The sequence below is a fragment of the Hemitrygon akajei genome, chromosome 6 (assembly GCF_048418815.1).
Source record: "Hemitrygon akajei chromosome 6, sHemAka1.3, whole genome shotgun sequence".
NCBI classification, from domain to species: domain Eukaryota; kingdom Metazoa; phylum Chordata; class Chondrichthyes; order Myliobatiformes; family Dasyatidae; genus Hemitrygon; species Hemitrygon akajei.
Window position 1 is genome coordinate 151,081,780 of NC_133129.1, and position 15,201 is coordinate 151,096,980.

Here is a 15,201-nt window from a genome sequence, read left to right on the forward strand (position 1 = left end):
TGTATCAGCAAACTCAAACCAATGGACAGAGCTATGGAAATTAATTTCCCAGACAGCTTTTTCTCCGATTATGCACTGGCGAAAACTGTCTGTGCTTGCATAACAGAACAGATTTCGATTGGCATGTGGCATTTTTGTGTTCTGCAGGTCCTCTTCTGGCCAATTCCCACACTTCTGCTAATGTACAAATTGCTTTAACCCACTGTGTTTCTTGCAATTTTGCTTTCAATGGACAAGTTATGGTTTGCTTTTTACAATAGACAGAATAACAATTTATCCTCTGTCAAGTGGATCTATAAGTACTGATGTATTCTGACAAGCAAACAAACTAGAATAATTCAAGAAAACAAGGTTCAACATTACAAAATACCATCTTGCTTACAATACAGAGATATACAGCCCTAGCACAGCCACATTCTATTAAGGTTTTTTTGGAAATAGAAACTTCTTTTCTCCCCATTCCTCAAGACTTTTGGTTAACAATAACCTCCCATTTTAAAAATTAAACTAACCCAGCAACAATTGCCAGTTATTCAACAGAGTTACAACTTCCACCACCCTTTCAAACTTCCTGCGGTTCAAACCCGAATTCCTTGGCTCTAAACTTTTGATTGCAGCCCCTAAGCACCAACACTCCAATCATGGGAAAAGGAGGCAAGGAAAAACAATCAGTTAATTTAATTCATGGTCAACACTGCATTAAAATTCCCCCATCCCTTTTCATTTGCATTTTCTTTTACTTTTGCATTTTAATCCTTGAGATCCAGGTATCATTCTTCACTGAAATGCCCCTAAGGCCAATACATCAATCTCAACATGATTGCCTAAATACTTTTTCTTAATACCTCATTCTCCCACCTCCTGGTCCCTTGCCTCCTGGTTTCTCAGTAATTAAGACAGAGACCTTCTACTCTGCTGTGCTGATACTTATCTCTTCTCCTTTATGCCTCATTCCCAATGTCCCCCTCACCTCATCCTAATTCTGATAGCTTGTCTCCTTGAATACCAACAACCCTTTCTCATAAATATAAAATCATCATCATCATTCCAATGTTCAAAACAAAAACGCTTTCTGTAACATTTTATACCATCTCAAAGCTGTGCCGAGGTCAGCTGAGATTCAAACTTGATATCAAATGTCAGGAATAAGACCATCATTTCCATCATCATCACAAAGTGCACTAGAGAAAATCTGCAGATACTGGAAATCCAAGCAACACACACAAATGCTGGAGGAGCTCAAAAGGCCAGGCAACATCATAGACAAAATACACTCAACGTTTCGGGCTGAGACCTTTCAGCAGACATAACAAGCTCCATTCTTTAGCTCAGAGGCTACCAAACTCTCATCAACCTTTTTTTTAAAGAAAATACTGAAAGACCATTCCAAATGTCCCAGCAAGGTGATCAAGAACAGTTTCGCTCATATTTGCTAATATACACTGGCTCATGTTTGAACATCAGCTTGATTTTAAACTTCTCATCCTTGTTTACAGATCCTTCCATGGATCTTGTCTCTCCTAGTTTTCTAATCTTCCCTAGTCTTACAATCCTCTGAGAGATCTTTCCTTTGCCTTTGGCCTCTTCAGCATCCTGGAATTTAAATCACTCCACAGCTGGTGTGGCCAAGGTACTAAAGCTCTGGGAATGGCAATCTAAATGTCCTCACAATTCTGTTTCCTCCTTCAGCATATGTCTTTATACCTACTTACCTCCTTAGCCTTGTCTGACCAACAGTTCCAACACTGACTTAAGTAGCTCAATATTAATTCTTTTGGGCTAGGATATCTGACCTATTGATTGACAGTTCTTGGTATAAAAGCTGGCACGCATCTTTTCAGGCCAGATCATTGAATTCCATCCCTGATTGCTGAATTGGGAACCTTCCGAGCATATCACACAAAATGCTGAAGGAACTTAAGGGTCAGTCAGCAAATATGGAGAGGAATAAACAACTGACAATTCTGGCTTCTTCCCCTTTCCTTTCCCATCTCGGTGAAGGGTCTTGGCCCAAAACATCCTGTGTTAATTCCCTCTCCATAGATGCTGAGTTCCTCCAAGATTTTGTGTGCATTGCTCTGGATTTCCAGCATCTGCAGAATCTTATGCTCTGAGCCAGTCCCTCCCAGTCCCAGATGTTTACCAGTCCCTCTCAGCACAGCTGGAAGCTAGGAAGTTCCTAGTTTCTACATCAGCAGATGACCTCTGCTGCCAGTAATCCATGGTCCACTGAAACTTTTCTGCACTCCTGAACTGCTGATCTCTGCCGAGGTAAGGAGCAGCTCACGCTGGGAACCCAGGGAGTGCAGAGGAACAGAGGGCAAGAGCAAAACATACCAAACCAAGATCATCACAATCAAACCAAGTATTGTGGTCTGTGATGAATCACAAGTACTCAAGTCAAATCCAAGCTGCCCAACATCTTGTAACTGAAGTAAGGTTTCTGATGTGCTTGTTATTAGAAGTCCAAACCAGCGCATTTGTCTACTGTTCATGTCTACGGAGATGCAAGTTGCTTTGGAATATTCTCTCACTAGCAGATCCATCTGGGGTCTGGATCACATTCAGGAACTGATCCTTATAAAGATGAATGATTGGGGTGCCATGGTAGTGTAGTGGTTAGAGAGACACTATTACAGCTCGGGGCATTGGAGTGCAGAGTTCAATCCAAGTGCCTCAGTAAGGAGTTCATACATTCACCCCATGACCACGTGGGTTTCCTCCAGATACTCCAGTTCCCCCCCCATAGTCTAGAGATGTACAGGCTAGTAGGCTAATTGATCATTGTAAACTGTCCTGTGGTTTGGTTGGTGTTAAACAGGCAAGTTGCTATGTAGCCTGGCTCACTGGGCCGGGAGGGCCCATCCTGCACTGTATCTCTAAATCAAAATAAATTGTGTTGGACTTTGAAAGGGCAGTACAACCATTATTCATCCTTCACCAGCCACTGTTTCAGCATTTCAGTCAGTGAGGCAAATAAGTACTCTGCCTAGAAATAAACAGGCTGTTGATCAGGAAATTGGGAATTTGGAAAATGTGCACACAAAGAAGTGGCCAAGCCTAGCATCATTGAATCTGCATAATAGGGTAAGATTGCCCATCTGTAACGTTGCCGGGAGCTTAGACATTTACATCCATTTTGTCACTTTCAGTTTATGCTGGACTGAATAAAACAACACTGGTACGCATCTTACCCCAGCATGCAACATTCCATCGCCTCTGTTATCCTTCAGAGGCAAGGAATAGGGAGTTTTAAAGAGACTCATTTTGTTAACTGTCTTCAGCTCAGCTATTAACTCAAGGAGGACTATTTAATTATAATGCAATTCTCACAATTCCCAGCATGCTATCAAAAATATTATCTAAAGATTATTTAAAGCCATTGTGAGATTTTTTTTTTAGAAATTGTATGTGTAAACTTGGATGCAAAAGAAAATATGGTGGATAGACTGTAAATTACAATTATATTACACTGTATTCCTTACTTTGCTAACTCATGGTCTGAGAGCAACTGCTTGAGATGTCTGGACAGCAATTTCTTTTCCATTGAAAGTCGTACCCATGCTCGAGCTTTTCCCACATCAGTTTTGATCTCACCAATATTCTGTATATGCCTATAATAGAAACACATTCAGACAATAAGGCAACCCATTCCAGTTGAACTTGACACAATAGTCCAATTTTGTGATCTTTAGGCGTTTGGATAGAAATTCTTATTATATATTCTACAAAATAGATCAATTATTGGGCAGGAGGGGCTGCTGATATATAAAAACATGCAATGTATGAAAAAATAACTTAAAATTTAAAAAAGTGTTAAAATAACTTTAAAGCATATGCAGTAATTGTGAATAAAGACAAGCTAATTGGATACATTGTAATTCCTGATAAACTGCATTATTTGCTCATGTAAAGATTCTAGTTTTAAAGAATTCAACAAATTATCAAATTTTCCTAAGACAATTACATCAATTCATCACTTCAGACACAAGGTTATTTTTACTGTCCATTTGGGAATTGTGGCATGGGACTCACTATTCTCCCATTATAGTGGATAAATTGTAAATATCTTTGCATCAATAACTATGATATCTGATATTTTAAAAATCATTAACTAACTGCTCCATTGATTTTGTTTCATTCAGTCAATTCTCACTCAAGCCATCAGCACTAATCAATATAGTGATTAAGGACATGAACATGTATATTAACGTGGAGACCCATGCTCAGCATTATTTTTGCAAAAGAAAACTATCAACATTTGTTTTGGATTAGATAGTCGGGTCAGTTTCTTATAAAGCGAAACAGTAAGCATTTAGATTCAATGATCATTCAACATGACCTGTTCTCGCTCCATAAATGTAACCTCACTTGAGTATTTGTGGTATTTTGGGTTTTTAAAAAAAATTCAGATTTCCAATATATGCAGATTTTACTTATCATTTATTTTAGCTCTGTTATTAATTGATTTCTACTTCAAACTGCAGAATGTTTCTCAGTGATCAGTGCATCAATCACCAACTTCCTTGCAGTTTTATCTGGTCATGCATTAAATCTTTTCAAGTCACACTTTAACCAAGTCTCATGGTTCCTGCACCATCTAAGTGAATACATATCAAGCCTTTTATGTAGTTTTTACAAAGTAATTATAGGGATCCATAAAAAAATGTACAATTCTGTGAAAGAAAAAATAGTAAAATAAGATTCAAGGCCAGAGTCCATAAGCTCCATTGCTGAGACAATTCCAATGTGTGCTTGTTGCAAAATCTAATTTAACTTAATTGTAATTTCTGACAGCAATTTCCCTTGGAACAATCTTGGTGGCTGTTGAATATTAACAACTTATTTCCAAAACCTAATGCTATACGAAGTTGCATCTTTTTGTCCATTCTGTTCATCTCCAACTTCTTGCAAGCTTGCTTATCATTGTAAACAATTTGCCAAATGCTCCCAATTTTAAAACGCAACAATCTTTAATATCATTTTCTTAGCTTTTCCCATTCGAGATAGTTTACGTATATGCTTATCGTATGCCACTCACATTTGCATTTAGAGAGAATATTTTGCTATTCCATCATTTTCTTCAAGAAGCTCAATTCCTTTTTTAAGCCTCTACTTCTTTGTTCACTTATTAAACTTATTTCCTTCTTAAAGAAAACCCACACTTAAAGATGATCCATGGCTTAACCATTTAGGGGAAGAAATGAAATGCAAGTCAACTGACTGACACTTGAAAAAAAAACCTGACATCACCAATAGTTCCAATCCTTAAAAATGGAAAATGATTGCTGGATAACAGGATGGCCCTGGAATGGAAAGTCCTGATCCAACTGGCTATTATTTTTATCTCTGTAAGGTTAATGTTAACTTGGTTAGAAATAATGGAAAACTTGGAGGTAATTGTATTTGCTGCCTTTAAATGCACTTTCTTCACTTTAAAGTCAGAATACTACCAAGATTAAAATACTGAATTGATGTGAGCAAAAACCTGAGCTATCAACTTTTAGTAACATGAATATGCTTTTATTCTCAACATTGTCTCCCCTCACCTCCTAGAACTATTGTTTCCTTATTAAACTTAAACAGTAAATTTTAGCAAGCAATATAATTATGGCAGTACAGTCAAAAGCATGATAACATCTACATAGACAGAATCTTTAATTCAGATTATTGGATAAAATTCAAGTTTCTACAGTCTCAGTCCTAGAAAGCTTGTCACCTTTATCACCAAGTGCAATTTAGATCAGCATCATTGCCCACAGTTAAAAAACCTTTAAAAAAACTCATTGCCCAAACTCAGAAAAAGTGAAAGGTTATTTTGTTACAAAAGAACATGCAAATGTATTTTCTTTATAGCAGTGAAGGTCAAGAGGAAATTTAAAGGAGATTGTTAAAACACCAAGCAGCTTTAGAAATGTTCCTATGGGCTGCACCATCAATACACTGACAATTTCAAGAGAAATGTCAAGAGAACAGGTGAGTTTTGTTTCACACAATAAGCCATTCTCATCTACTACCAGAAATGGAGATAAAATCCACAACTCTGAGGATTAGGAAGTGAAGTGGAACCAGTTAAAATCATGCTTTCTCAAAAATGGCATAAAGTCAGATAGACTGACCCACCCTCCCTCTCACCAACAAGAGAAAATATGCAGATGCTGAAAATCCAAGACACACACACACACACAAACAAAATGCTGGAGGAACTCAGCAGCCCTGGCGGTATCCATGGAAAAGAGTACAGTCAACGTTTTGGTCTGAGACCATCCTTCATCCTCCTCCTGTTGTGTAGCATACTTTCGTCACAGCACAAATACCCCAAAAAAATCAAAATATTCTTAATTCAATTTGTATTCAGATGGAATAACTAGGTCAGACAAATTTAGTAACTAGATATACTCTATTTGAATAACAGAGATAGAAATTGGGCAACTGCCACATCTTCATGGATAATATTGTCTGCCTACTTATTAGCAAATGTTATTGAATCCTTCCTCAATTCCTTAGATATTTTTATTATTCAGTTGATGAAACACTAATCTATAATTCTCCCTTTGCTTATGCAGAGAAACAAAATCAAAACAAAACACTGCAGCATGATAAGGAACAAATTAATTGATGCTTTAGGCAAACACTTGATCCTCTTTCATCATCTTCATTTCAAGAGACACTGAATTTCAAATGATTCATACTAAATAGATTATTTTTCATTTCAAATTCTATCTGACACCATGTAATTTTGCCACTTATTCTCATGCAGTTGCAGGTTTTTTTTTTTGAAAATCAGCCAAATAACTGCAGTGATTGACAGGGAGAGAGAGAAATGTTGCAAAGATGAACACAAAGGGTGCTGTGGGGTCCATGTCCACAGTGGACAAAATGATGTAACTGGTGATTAACACCAGGCAGCTGTGAGACAAGTAGAGTAAAAATCATCTCTGCATCCAGCACACACAGCACACGAACTACATCCAAAGGACTCCAGTTGCAAGTGACTGGTGCAGAAGGAGCTGAAATGTTTTTCATGCTGTGTAACACAACCTGTCCAACGACAGATGAACTTCAATGCAGGTTTGACATAATCATTCATGTACAGTGCACAGTGACTTGGATTTGGCACAAAACTTATATAGTGGGAAACACAAGAAATGCTTCTATTTTCTCCAACAGTTCCACTGTTGACAATACTCCCAATGGCCAGACTATATCTGATTACATTTGAGTGTGAAAATCCTTCATGTCTTCTCCTCAGCAATACGCTGCAAATCATCTTTCAGGGGGTGGGTTTGTAGAAACAGCAAGTGAACCAACTGTAATATTTAACATTTATAAACAGTGGTGCTTTTTAATGTGGTATTGCTTATAGACATAAATACTTTATTGGAGGTAATCATGTCTGGCAGTTCTTCAGGAGAGTGGAAAAAGAATGAACATTTCATGTTGACGGCATTTCAATACTTATTATCAGGATCTTCCACTTAAAAATAAAATGGAGAGGCCACATAGATTTAAGAGATTTGTTCTGTACAAGTGCTATACTGTTTTGCTCTCCCAAATGGCTAAGACTGGTCAATGAACACTACCAGCAAAATATTTATCCCATGAGCAAGTAAACAAAAAGAAACTGAGACCATAAAATCCACAGAAAGGCCAGGCTTATTTTTTAGTGAGATAATTGATCACTTCCACAGTAGCTGAGAGGCTCTAAAAGCTTCATTTCTGGACAGATAAGATATAAAAATGGAAAAGACACATCAAGTAAGTTTCTCATCACAAGTAAGAACTCCATATGGAGAAGCATGTTTGTGGACAGGAGTCAAGGACACGCAAAGGCTTAGCCTCTCCGCCTTTGGAACCATTTAAGACTGTGGACTGCTACATCGCCATCTGCAATGACTTATTTGCTTGTTCACTAGCAATGTTGACATTCATTATTCATCTCTGATTGCTCCTGAAATGGGGCAATTAGGATTTGACCACATTGGTGGGTCTAGTGTCACATATACAGCAGGTCAGAGTTACATCCAGTAATTTCACAGTTACCACTGTCACAGTCACAAACCTCACGAGCAAGTTATGAATTCTTGGACAAAAAAAAAGGGAATTTAACTCTTGTGATCAGCAAAAAGAAAAAAACTGGCAAAAAGTTGGAAAGAATTGCTTTCAGAAACAATCTCAATCTATAAACAGTTTTTCCAGATATATAAACTGTAAAAGAGAAGAGAGTGGAAAACAGACCACTGGGAAATTATGCTGGAGAGGTAGTAACGGAGGACAAAGATATGGTGGACAAAGTTAAAAAGTACTTTGCATTGGTCTTCACTGCGGCAGATACTAGTGGAAAGCCAGAAGTGAGAGTGTCAGGAGGCAAAAGTGAGTGTTATTGCTATTACAGGTGCTTGGGAAGCTGAAAGGTAGATAGACAATTCACTTGAACCAGATGGACTACTGCCCAGGGTTCTGAAAGAGGTAACTGAAGAAATTATGGAGGCATTAGCAATGATTTTTCAAGAAATCACTGTATTCTTGAATGGTTCAGGAGCACTGGAAAATTGCAAATGTCACTTCACTCTTAAAGTAGGTGGGGGTGGTGGAGGCAGAAGGAAGAAAATTATAGGCTAGCTAGCCTGACATTAGTGGTTGGAAAGATGCTGGAGCCTATCATTAAGTGTGAGGTTTCAGGGTACTTGGAGTCACGTGACAGAAGAAGGCCAAAGTCAGTATGAGACATTTTTTAAAAAAAAAGAGATCTTGCCTGAAAATATTTCTTGAGAATTCTGAGGAAATAACAGGCAGGATAGACACAGGAGAGTTAGTGAATGTCATTTATTTGAATTTCCATAGGGTCTTTGACAAGGTGCTTAACACAGATGCCTTGTGCAGGAAGGCACAGAGTCGACTGTACTTCCTAAGAAGGTTGGCGTCATTCAATGTCTGTAGTGAGATGCTGAAGATGTTCTATAGGTCAGTTGTGGAGAGCGCCCTCTTCTTTGTGGTGGCGTGTTGGGGAGGAAGCATTAAGAAGAGGGACGCCTCACGTCTTAATAAGCTGGTAAGGAAGGCGGGCTCTGTCGTGGGCAAAGTACTGGAGAGTTTAACATTGGTAGCTGAGCGAAGGGCGCTGAGTAGGCTACGGTCAATTATGGATAACTCTGAACATCCTCTACATAGCACCATCCAGAGACAGAGAAGCAGTTTCAGCGACAGGTTACTATCGATACAATGCTCCTCAGACAGGATGAAGAGGTCAATACTCCCCAATGCCATTAGGCTTTACAATTCTACCGCCAGGACTTAAGAACTTTTTAAAAGCTATTATTAATGCTTTTTGAGATAGTGATGTAGATGCATATCATATTTTTTACTGAGTTAAGTATTGTATGTAATTAGTTTTGCTACAACAAGTGTATGGGACATTGGAAAAAAGTTGAATTTCCCCATGGGGATGAATAAAGTATCTATCTATCTATCTAACAAGATAAGAGCCCATGATATTACAGGAATTATACCAGCATGGATCAAAGATTGGCTGACTGGCAAGAGGCAAAGCATGGGTAATAAAGGGAGCCTTTTCTGGTTGGCTGCTGGTGACTAGTGATGTGCCACAGGGGTCAATGTTGGAACAACTTCTTTTCACGTTATACATCAATGATTTGGATGAAGGAATTGATGGCTTTGTGGCCAAGTTTGCAGACAATAAGAGGATAAGTGGAGGGGCAGATAGTTTGAAGAAGTAGGGTGTCTGCAAAAAGATTTAGACAGATTGGGAGAATGGGCAAAGAAGTGGCAGTGTACGGTCATGCACTTAGGTAGAAGGAATAAAAGTGCAGATTATTTTTTAAATGGGGAGAAAATTCAAAAATCAAAGGGACTTGGGAATCTTCATGCAGAATTCTCTAAAGGTTAACTTGTAGGTTGAGTTGGTGGTGAGAAAGGTAAATGCAATGTTAGCATTCATTTCAAGAGGACTAGAATACAAAAGTAACAGATGTAATGCTGAGGCTTTATAAGGCATTGGTCAGACTGCATTTGGAGTATTGTGAGCAGTTTAGGGTCCCTTATCTAAGAAAAGATATGCTGACATTGGAGAGGGTCTAAAGGAGATTTGGAAGAATGAACCAAGGAATGAAATGGTTAACATAAGAGGAGGAACATTTGTTGGCTCTGGGCCTGTACTTGCTGTAGTTTGGAAGAATGGGGGGGGGGGGGGGGGAGAGAGAGATCTCATTGAAACCTATCAAATGTTGAAAGGCCCATATAGAGTGGATGTGGAGAAGATGTTCTCTATAGTGGAGGAATTTCTTTAGCCAGAGAGTGGTGAATCTGTGGAATTCATTGTCAGACAATTGTGGAGGCAAAGTCATTGGGTATATTTAAGGTGGAGGTTGATAGGTCCTTGATTAATTAGGGTGTCAAAAGGTTACAGGGAGAAGGCAGGAGAATGGGGTTGAGAGGGACAATAAATCAACCATGGTGAAATAGTAGACCAGAATTGATGGGCTGAATGGCATAATCCTGCTCCTATGTCTTATGGTCTTGAATCCACTGGACATGTTAACTGTTAACTGGAATCATCTGAATGTTTAAGGCTGCTTTTTGTTTTTATACTGAAACTATTACTTTTCAAAAGCTAAACTTAAAACACCAACCATATAAAATATTCACACTTACTTTCATTTTAAAATCATACTGGAGCATTTCAAATAAAAGAGACTCCTATTTTAGGGCACTGAACACCCTGGCTGATATGGGGTCATAGTGTGATGCTGTTTTCACATCTACTGATGCAGAAATCAAATGCCAAGCATGTGGAAATACCAACAATGCCCACCAAACAAAAATAGTAAGTGAATTTCAAGAGTCTAAAATGACTTCACACAAACTCATTTCATGCATCACCTGATGGCTTTTATATGTCATAAAGTTTGAACCTGTCACGGGGACAGAGGTTCTTGTGGGATGACGAATTTTGGTAAAGTAGTTTATGGCTTAAAGTTTAAATATCTGAGAGATGTCCATGAGTTGTTATTAACAGTGTTGCAAATGCAGATTGTTTGAAGGAAATGCTGTAGTAGAAAGTAAATTACTAAATTACATTCAAAGTTGTCTATTAATACATAAAATTGCCAACTATACACTATTCACACTTAGCTTGTTTTACAAAAATATACAATCCATTTGATGCATCATTGCACACAGCTTTTGCAGTGTTTAATTAATTTCACTTCTTCACCATGAAACTTTTTAAAAAATAATGCATCTGGCTAAATTAGCTTCAGGAGGCAGAGTATCTGTGTGAAGCGCTTGAGCATAACTGGTCACCTGCATTTTAAAAAAACATTGTTCACTTTGGAGGTTATGGCTGTACAGGTGTGCGTTTAACGTCCAATTGGACAACGTCCGGTCACATATACGTCCGTAGTCCCGATCGGAGAATGTGACATAGTGGACATGAGTGTAGTAGCGTTATCTCTCTGTTTAATTTTCTTTCGAAAATATTACCATAAAGTGCATCATAGTTTCCAAACACAGCAAAACCACTCCTAGTGATAGCAGCAGGAAGAGGCAAAGTATATAATATGGTGTTCGCACAACATCCAATTTCACAGAACGTATCGTGGACGTCAAGCGACGCATACCTGTACTTAAGCAGTTAACATTTGGAGTCAATCCAACAGATGCCAGAATCTGCCTGATAATGCCGAGTCCAAATGTTCTTCAATCACAGAAGATAAAAAATGGGCACAGTTCTCTCTTCAACTCAGTACCATGGTTGATGGGAGTGGGCAGTTTGAATGGTTTGGGCATGGACTCGATGGGCTGAAGGGCACACATATACGTATGCATGTGTATATATAAAATACATACATATTTATATATATTATATATACCCACATATACACACGCAAGTTACAATAACAAATTTAAAAAATAATTAAGTGGTGCAAAAAGAGAGGAAAATGGTGAGGTCATGTTTATGGACCATTCAGAAATCTGATGGCAGGGAAGAAACTGTTCTAAAACACCAAGTGTGTGTTTTCCGGCTCCTGTACCTCCTCCCTGATGGTAGCAGTGCAAAAAGGGCATGTCCTGGATGCTGCCTTTTTGAGGCATCTCCTTTAAAGATGTCCTCGATGGTGGGGAGACTAGTGTCCATGATGGAGCCAGCTGAGTTTACAACACTCTGCAGCTTTTTCTGATCTTGTGCATTGTTGCCTCCATACCACATGGTGGTGCAACTAGTCAGAATGCTCTCCAAGGTAGATCTTTGGAAATTTGTGACATACCAAACCTGCTCAAACTCCTAATGAAATATAGCTGCTGGTGTGTGTTCCTCATAATTGTATCAATATGCTTGGCCAGGCTAGATCATCAGATGTTGACATCTTGAAACTGCTTATCCTTTCCAGTGCTGGCTCCTCGATGAGGACTGGCACGTGTTCCCTCGACTTCTCGTTTCTGAAGTCCACAGTCAATTCCTTGGTCTTACTGATGTTGAGTGCAACGTGGTTGTTGCTGACACCACATCAACCAGATGATCCATCTCACCCCTCTGGACCTCATCACCATCTGAGATTTTGCCAACATTTGTGGCATTAGCAAATTTATAGAATGAACTTAAGCCATGCTTAGCCACACAGTCATGAGTGTAGAAAGAGTAGAGCAGCGGGCTAAGCATGCAAGAAAAATTACTATACAGTGGATTCTGTTTAATTGGGACACTTCGGGACAAGTATATTTTGGCCCAATTAAGCGCCAAAGTTTCATGGAATTAGTTAAAAAGGTATAGAAAAGACAAACTACTATTTAAATGAGTAACAAGTTATATACTTAAGTGAAATACAGAACAAATTAGAACACTCTCAATACTATTACAGTACTGTAAAACTGTATTAGCTAATAGTTATTTAAATAAATTCTTAAAGTTTTTAGTAATTGTTACACCTAGATATGTAAATTGACTTGTAGCAACTTGGAATGGAAATTTGGCATTTGATGACATTAGGTCATTTAAAGGAAATAGCTCACTTTTATGTAGGTTCAGCTTATATCCTGAAAAAGAACTAAACTGGGAAATTAAAGAAAGAACCAAAGGCAAAGAAGTTTCAGTGTTAGAGATAAAAAGTAAAATATCATTAGCGTATAATGAAATTTTATGAGTCATACCTTCCCTTAGTATACCAGAAATGTCCTTAGATTCTCGAAATGCTATTGCTAAGGGTTCTATAGCTAAAGCAAAAAGTAAAGGACTAAGAGGGCAACCTTGTCTGGTTCCCCACTGTAATTTAAAGGGCTTAGAAATTTGGAAGTTAGTAATAACCCGAGTGTTATTAAGTTAGTAATAACTTAAACCCCTTATTGAATTATGTGAAAAAGACGCTTTCTAAATGGTCCCCTCTTTCTTTATCCCTAATTGGCCAAATTAATTCGATTAAAATGAAGATTCTTCCTAAATGTTTATATCTTTTTCAGGCCTTACCTATTTTTATTCCTAAGACCTACTTTGATTATTTAGATTCAATTTTAACATCTTATATTTGGAATAATAAACAAGCTTGTTTAAGTAAAGTTTACCTACAAAGAAATAAAGAGATGGGTGGATTAGCCCTACCCAATTTTAGGTTTTACTATTGGGCTGCCAATATAAGGAAAATTACTTTCTGGTCCTATTATATTTATCGTAAAGATTGCCCATCATGGGTCTCCTTGGAAGTTAATTCTGTAAAAAATTCCTCTATTGTCTCTCTTCTTGGATCATACTCTTCTTTTTCAGCAAATAAAATTACAGATGACATAATTGTTAAGCAAACTTTAAGGATTTTGTCTCAATTTAAGAAATTTCTTGGTTTAGCGAATTTTTCATTATCATCTCCCATTCTCCTCAATTATTTTTTTATCCCTTCCATGACTGACAAAGTCTTTAAAGATTGGGATGAATTAGGTATTAAGTGTTTTTGGGACCTGTTTATCTCAGGATCTCTTGCTTCATTTGACTAATTGTCAAATAAATTTGCACTCCCAAAAACACATTTTTACAGATACCTTCAAATTAGAAATTTCCTACTTTTCCTATAGGTCCTGATAAAAATTTACTGGACAATCTTTTAAACTTAAAACCTTTTGTTAATGGTTCTATTACTGGTATCTATAACTTGTTGATTTATTCTAGACAAGACTTTTTAGATAAAATAAAAAAAGCTTGGGAGGATGACCTAAATTGTCAGATTTCTGATGATAGATGGAATAAAATTCTTAAACGGGTTAATAAATCATCTTTCTGTGCTCATCATTCTCTTCTACAATTTAAAGTGGTTCATAGAGCTTACATTTCTAAACAGAAGCTATCTGGTTTTTACCCAAATGTTTCTCCACTTTGTAATAAATGCAACTCTGCTGATGCCTCTTTAATTCATATGTTTTGGTTTTGCCCTAAAATTGAAAAGTTTTGGCGGGAAATATTTCATACCTTCTCACAACTTTTTAGGGTCCAATTTGACCCAAATCCCCTTACTGCCTTGTTTGGTATTATTGCAAATGAAGATATAACTTTAAATACGCCTAACCTACAGGTTTTAGTTTTTACCTCTCTTTTAGCAAGAAGAGCAATCTTGCTTAAATGGAAGGAGTCTACCCCTCCTACACATCTTCAATGGCTACATGATATTATGTCTTACTTAAATTTAGAAAAGATCCGCTGCTCAGTCTTAAATTCGAAACAATCTTTTTATGATATCTGGGGACCTTTCCTAAATTACTTTTCCAATTTATAAAGTTTAACAGTGCACAGACTTTTATGTATATTTTTATCTTCTCTTCTTCAGCGAATGTTTTTTTTTCTAATTATCCATTATCATCCATCAGCTTTTTTCTTTGGTAGTTGGTAGGGGGTTGACTTTTTTTTATATAAAAAATTTCTTTTATGATGTATGACTTATCTTTAAATTTTTGATTACAGAGTGGTATACCTTTATGTGTTATGCTATAACATTTTGATCAATTTTATTACAATATATGAATGTACACAAGTTATGTTGAGATGTATCTATGTGTTGCACTCTGTAAATCTTGTTTTTTTTCTGAATAAAAATATTGTAAAAAGAGAAAAGCTAATAGTTATTGACAGAGGAATTTATCTAGTGTATTTTGCCGTGTTCTTTTGATTGACTGCAAACAAACAAAATCAATGCACACACCTAGTAC

General features: G+C 37.3%; 1 protein-coding gene across 2 annotated transcripts in view; it reads right to left on the minus strand.

Moving 5' to 3' along the window:
* Window positions 1-15,201, minus strand: part of LOC140729608 (DENN domain-containing protein 5A) — a 156,671-nt gene that overhangs the window by 26,543 nt on the left and 114,927 nt on the right. For both annotated transcript variants that reach the window (XM_073049568.1, XM_073049567.1), the window contains one exon: window positions 3,486-3,614. In XM_073049568.1, coding sequence (XP_072905669.1) covers window positions 3,486-3,614 — 129 coding nt within the window. The remainder of the gene's footprint in view (window positions 1-3,485; window positions 3,615-15,201) is intronic.